The 6799-nt window shown below is 52.1% G+C and overlaps 1 gene segment (V, D, J or C); it reads right to left on the bottom strand.

Annotated features, from left to right (window-relative positions):
* Positions 1-2954: 2954 nt before the first annotated feature.
* On the bottom strand, positions 2955-6789 carry LOC137160075 (immunoglobulin heavy variable 4-38-2-like). The segment is given in 4 exon segments: positions 2955-2996; positions 4377-4541; positions 6381-6550; positions 6699-6789. Coding segments are annotated over 4 exon segments (423 nt in total).
* Positions 6790-6799: the final 10 nt, after the last annotated feature.

The raw sequence follows: 6799 nt of genomic DNA, 5'->3' as shown, positions 1-6799 counted from the left end.
TGTGCAGGAGAAGTGTCTGGTCCAGCGAGGAGCGGTAAAAGCGACAGAGACTAGAGAACGGGCAGATTCTGAGAGGATTTTCAATGGGAATTAGGTGGCTAAAAACCTTTCAGATCCCTGACTCTCACTTCCTTTGGGTCAATGAAGATTCCAGCGTGTTAGGGAACCCCACTAATAATATTGCGGGGTTGGAAACAAGCTGTCAGTGCAGACGGGGGAAGATCTCAGGCGCCTGAAGCCAGGGAAGGGAGGTTGCAATAGGAAACAGATGCAGCCGTCTGCGTTCAGGGTGACTTTCCCTCCCGGGCTCTTGTCCTGGGCTGTCTCAGCGTGGGTCCCACCTGGTACAGTAATAGGTGGCGGTGTCTGCAGCCATCAGGGAGTGGAGCTGCAGATAGAACTCGTTCTTGGCTTCCCCTTTGGAGATGGTCGCTCGGGATTTGAAGGCCACGGCGTAGTTTGTGCTCCCGGAGAAATGGACCCGGCCTACACATTGCAGGCCTTGGCCGGGAAGCTGGCGGACCCAGTTCCACCAGGCCTGGGTGGAGATGGAGTCGCCGGACACGGTGCAAGTCACGGTCAGGGACTCTCTGGGTTTCAGCATGCCCGGGGTGGACGGGACCAGCCGGATCTGGGAGAGGGCGCCTTGGCAAAGGGAGAAAAACAGAGCAGTGAGACTCTGCCCACGCGGTGCGGGGAAAGCGTGGTCCGGAAATACTCACGCCAGGGAGCTGCCAGGAGGCAGAAAAGAGCAGCCAGCAGCAGGGCCATCTCTCAGAGCTGTAGCAATCCGGGGCTGCACCTCTCGGTGCGTGAGGAGGGGCTGGGACGCGCAGGGTCGGGGTTTGTGTTTAAGCAGGGCAGGGATTTGCATTTGGGTTTGTCCCAGCAGGGACGGGAGATGAAAGGGCAGAGCAGGGAGAGCTGGGGCTTGACAGGAATTCCCCCCTTGCACGGGCCAGCGTCTTACACCGGGACCGGGGCAGAATTCCTTGATTTGCGGGACGACGTGCAATCTGTAAGTGACACCGAACACCGGTTAATGTATGACATGCGCTGCCACGCGGATTAAAGCCCCTCTGCTCCCGCTGCTACTTGAGTGAGCCCTGAGTGTGAGCACCCAGCTGTGCTCCCCGCTGCCGTGTGTAGGTGTGCTGATCTGCCTAGCTGGGTGAAATGAGATCTGGGCCTGCCATAGCTGTGTGTGTGTGTGTGTGTGTGTGTGTGTGATTGTTTGGGTGTTGTGGCCATCTGCTGGGTGGAGCGTGTATGAGCGTGTTTCACGGCCGCCTGCTATTGGAAGGAGGCAGAGCAGCTGAGTGTGTGTTTGTGTCTGAGCGTGTGTTGCACTTTACTTGATAAAACAGGGCCTTGTCCCCGTGCGTGTGTGTGTCTGTTTGTGCATCTTTTTCCTGGTAGATATAACAATAATAATAATAATACCTTGCACTTGAATAGCACGTCCCCCACCCAGAAGAGGTCAAAGTTCTTTTACAAAGGAATTAAGGATCCCTATCTCTCTGTTCGAGATGGGGAAACTGAGGCACAGGGTGGTGGAGTGACTTCCCGTGCTCACCCAGGAACAGAGTTGGGAATGCAGGACCCTGATTTGTAATCCACGCGGGCACCCTGCCTCCTTGTAGGAGTTTGTCATAGCGCATGGGTGCACACACATCTGTGTAGCATTGCTCTCGCTGTTGGCTTGAATGAGTTGTGTGCAAGAAGAAAGGCCAGTGTGTGTTTGTGCTGCCTTTTTCTGGGCAGAGAAAAGACCAGTTCATTGTGTGTTTGTGTGTCCCTGCTCCCCTGCACTGGAGGGAAGGAGTCCTGATCAGCTGTAGTGTGTTTCTGTCTTTGCTACCTCTTACTGGGGGCAATGAGACCATCTCTGTGTGTGCAGGTTAACACTTGTGTGTGTGTGCACGTTTGTGTCCTTCGCGGCTGCCTCCTGCTAAAGGAGAAGCGACTCACTCAGTGTGTTGTGTGTGTGTGTGTGTGTGTTTTTGTTAGTGTTAGTGCAGTTTCTTGCTTTCTCTGTGTCTGTCTGCCCCTGCAGCCACCTGCTGGAGGGAGCGAGGAATCTTCCCTGTGTGTGTGTGTAGACATACGTGTGTTTTTCATGACTGCTCCCAACGAAACAGAGTGAGACCTGTGCAGTGTGTGTGTGTGTGTGTGTGTGTGTGTGTTGAAGGGAGATTTTCCTAGCTATTCCTCTTGACGACACCTCCTGTCAGTGAGTCCCTCACCCTCAGCTCCCAACGCCTAGTGCTAAAGGGCGGTTTGGGAACTGGTTTCCCTTCTAGATCCATTTTCCTCCTTTGATCTGGCTCAGTGCCTGTGAGACACGGCGGTTTCTGCAGCTTCCATGTCACTCGGCTGTAGACAGAGCTCGCCTTCAGAAACATTCCCAGAGCTGTTGGGTCCTGCTCTGGAAGAATGAGAAGTAGGAATGTAGGGTTCCCAGACACCATAACCCACCCTCTGGGGACTCGCAGATCCAGTCCCAGGTGTTGTCGAGCCACAAGATAATCACTTTGCCAGTCTGTCTGGGGATCTCCCCTGGTGTCACCAGCTCCCAGCCGGATTTGGAGATTATCATTATTGTGTTCTCTCCCATAACTGCAATGGTCCTTGGGACACCATCATAGATGAACAGACGACCAATTCTCTCCATCCTAACGATGGTGTGTCAGTGCCTGAATCTCCGCTAAGTCCGTCACTGTCCACTCTTTTGTGTTGTCAGTTCATCTTTTCTTCTGCCTGCTTCTCCATCTCTTCTCCTGGTCTGTCCCTTGGAGGATGATCTTGGATTGCCCAGATGATCTTGTTCCATGGCCGTACCACTTCAGCCTGCGCTTCTTCACGATGATCAGAAGATCTTCATATCACCCAGCTCATGGGGTGATGATGTTCCAAACCTCTTCATTAGTGACGTGGTCGAGGTAGGAGACGCCTCAGATTTTACGGAATACAGGACTTTGGGAATAGAGGTAGTCCTATTTAATGGTGAGGGGAGACAGAAACCGATAGCTGACAGCATCTCACTGGGTGTGGATGGCTTGAAATGGTCACCGAACGTCCTTTGAACTCTCCTGCCCAACTCACTGCAGGAGTCTACAATGCTGACGTGACGGAGCAGCCAGGAGGGACAAGAAAAAGTCCGTTTTCCTAATGGGAGCTGGTGAATGAGGGAAATGCCTGAGGTGGAAAGGCCAGTTCAGTGTCTGGGCAGAGACTGAAGCTGCTCGAATCAGAGGTTTGTATTTAAGCAGGGGGCGGGAGGGGGGAGCAGGGATTTGCGTGCAGGTTTCACACACAGGGAATGGGAGATCAAAGGGCCTGGCAGCAGGAGGTCTGGCTAGAGGACGATCCCCCCTTGGAGTCTCCTTATAAAGGCACAAGAGCGAGACACAAGATTTGACTTTGCCTGAGAAATGTTCCCATTCCCGGCGAATGCACAGAAGGCGGAGCAGTGATTGGGGAACATATGGAACAGAAAATCACAGAAGATGAGGGATGGAAGGGACCTCAGGAGATCACCTGGTCCTACCCTCTGCTCCAAGCTGGACCAACCCCAACTAAACCATCCCAGCCAGGGCTTTGTCAAGCTGGGCCTTAAAAACCTCTAAGGATGGAAATTCCACCACCTCCCTAGGTAACCCATTCCAGTGCTTCACCACCCGGCTAGGGAAAAAGGTTTTCCTAATATCCAACCTAGAGCTCCCCCACTACAACTTGAGACCATTGCTCCTTGTTCTGTCATCTGCCACCACTGAAAACAGCCTAGCTCCATCCTCCCTGGAACCCCCTTTCAGGCAGTTAAAGGCTGCTATCAAATCCCCCCTCATTCTCCTCTTCTGTAGACTAAACAAGCCTAGTTCCCCCAGCCTCTCCTCATAAGTCATGTGCTCCAGCCCCCTGATCATTTGTGTTGCCCTCCTCTGGTCTCTCTCCAAGTTGTCCACATCCTCTCTGCAGTGATATGGTATTGGAGAAGGCCGCACTGCTTTGGGGGCAAAGCTTGCACCTGATTGAGGGTTATGTACCTCGTCTCCTTCTTCCCCAGTGTCTCTCTTTGTCCTTGTCTTTCTGTTATGAATTGCTGTAATGTTGGCATGTGTCAGAAAGCCCTGGCTGGGATGGTTTAGTTCGGGTTGGCTCTGCTTTGAGCAGGGGGTAGGACTAGATGCCTCCTGGGGTCCCTTCCAACTCTAATATTCTATGATTCTGTATGAAGCGTTGTTCCAGCACCACATCCCTTTATGCAGATTGAATTTTAGGCTAAGTATTTAGAGACGTGGTGTTTGAGGCATCTTTGTTTTTGTCTTTCTTAAAATAAAATATGTGTATTCAGAGACCGCTTCCCCTTTTTGTACAGTCCCTGCTTTGCTCTGTGTCACTGTGTCTCTGGCACAGTAATAGGTGGCCGTGTCTGCAGCTGTCAGCGAGCGGAGCTGCAGGGAGAACTGGTTCTTGGAGGAATCTACAGTGATGGTGATCCTGCTTTGGAGGGAGGTGGCATAGTTTGTGCTTCCCCCTCGCTCTATACGTCCCATCCATTCCAGCCCTTTGCCGGGACTCTGCCGGATCCAGCTCCAGTAGCAACAGCCACTAGAGATGATATTGCTGGAGTCTCCAGATACAGCGCAGGTCAGCGTGAGGGTCTCTACAGGTTTCACCGCTCCTGGGCCAGACTGGACAAGCTGAACTTGCGAGTGGACGCCTGAGAAGAGGGAAAATGATTATGAGCCTTATTATTCTTACCGCAGGTTTTCTCCACAGATCACCAGGTTTGGGTTTAATCTTAAGTTTCTGGCCGTCTCCAGAAATACTTACAACTCATGGCAGATAACAGCAAAGAGAAAAGCAGTAGGGACTCCATGGTTTGTCAGGTTAGAGCAGCAGTCAGTCAGAGATTCACCCTCTCCTCAGTGTCTGAGCTGCAAGAACCAGAGGTTTATATTTAAAGAGGAACCCCCCGCGGGGCAGCGATTTGCATGCGGGTTACACCAGGAGAATATAAGAGAAGGCAGGGAGTTGTCCGTTTGTCTGTCTGGGGCTGTCCCCTGGGACATGACAGCAACATACAGCAGACATAGATCCTTGCACTAGGCCCAGCCTGAATTAACTGTGCAGAAACCAGAGTATAAAAGTCACGTGGGAGGCAGTGTGGTCTAGTGGATATAGCGCTGCACTGACATCTGGCATCACTATGTCCCTCGGTTTCCTCAGTCTATAAAATTACCTCCTTCGTAAAGCACTTTGAGATCTATACTTTGCCCTAACAAACCATGGAACGTGCTCTGAGAAGTGTTACTGTTCTTAGAGATCACATTGTCTGAATTACGTTGATTCATTCCTGTCCTGTCCTGTCCAGTCTTTTCTTTTCTTTCCAGTCCAGCTGAGTGGCTGCATTTATTCTTTTACACATAGAACGAAGGGGATACATTTAAACCTGTCACCCGGATTATTCCTTTCATTCGTTTTACCTGAACGACATGGAGGCGAATCTGTTTGGCAAAGTTAATTTTGAAAGAGAGGGTGAGGCAGACTTCCAACGGGGCTTAGGGGCTCGTGGGGTGCCTTTAAAATCACCCAGGAGCCCAGTACCCCTTGATTTCAGAGGGGGAAAAAGGCACCTGTCTGCTTTTTGAAAATCCCACGAGGCACCGGGATGCCTTTAAAAATGTGACTCCCTGTGGTCAGCGACATCGACTCAGTGACCAGCACTTCTCCTGTTTTCCAGGTACTTACACCGCTATTCGATGTGTGTTCTCACAGCGCGGTTACCACAGCTATTGAGCGCCGTCCCTGGGTATGGCTCTCCCTCGCCTTGGGGTTCGTATCCCGGTGTGACGTGTTCATAGATCACCATTTCCCTATCCCAGCCCCATGCACAGTGACATCACCCGAAACTCCAGCCAGGCACAGGCATGAATCTGGGGGTACGAATGTATCGGGGAGTGTGACAGGCACAGCTGGGAATGACTGAACATGGTTTTCCTGTGATTTCCTTGCTGAACCTTGGCTCTGTACGAGAAGCAACATTGCTCTTACTGCTGCTCTGCAATATCGGCGACTCATTGCCTTGTATTAGCTTTATGAAACTTGACTGCGATAGATTCTCTCTCCTTATGAGCCTGCGTCTCCCTGAGAAGAAAATGACAGCGCAGAATGTCGGCATGGAAACTGCTTCCCCTTTTTGTACAGTCCCTGCTTTGCTCTGTGTCACTGTGTGTGTCTCTCGCACAGTAATACGTGGCGGTGTCTGCTGCTGCCATGGAGCGAAGCTGCAGGGAGAACTGGTTCTTGGAGGTGTCTGCAGAGATGGTGATTCGGCTCTGGAAAGCTGGGGCATAGCTTGTACCCCCACCAGCTACATATATATGTCCCATCCACTCCAGCCCTTTTCCTGCAGGCTGCCGGACCCAGCCCCAGTTGTAGCCAGTAGAAATGGTGTAACCAGACACGGTGCAGGTCAGGGTGAGGGTCTCTCCAGGCTTCACCACTCCCGGGCCGGACTGGACCAGTTGGATTTGGGCCAGGACACCTGGAGAAGGAGGGAATTTGAGGGATTATATCACAGTTCAGAGACCGCTCACCGGGGACTCGCCCTGCTGTATTGAAGTCAAGGGGCAATCCTCCGTTGGGCACAAGAGAAGCAGGATTTTCCCTGTGCCCCTCCCGCAAACACTCACCGGAATGGGTGGCTAAGAGGAAAAGGAAGGTGAAGAACGAGTCCATGGTGGTCGGATGAAGGAACAGACTCCCCAGCAGACAGGACTGGGCACTGCAGTGT

Source organism: Emydura macquarii, unplaced genomic scaffold (genome assembly GCF_026122565.2).
Source record: "Emydura macquarii macquarii isolate MOO-44397 ecotype Brisbane River unplaced genomic scaffold, CSIRO-AGI_Emac_v2 contig_2128, whole genome shotgun sequence".
In the NCBI taxonomy this organism is placed as follows: Eukaryota; Metazoa; Chordata; order Testudines; family Chelidae; genus Emydura; species Emydura macquarii.
The sequence above is the reverse complement of the archived record's forward strand: the minus strand, read 5'-3'. Positions and strand labels throughout refer to the sequence as shown.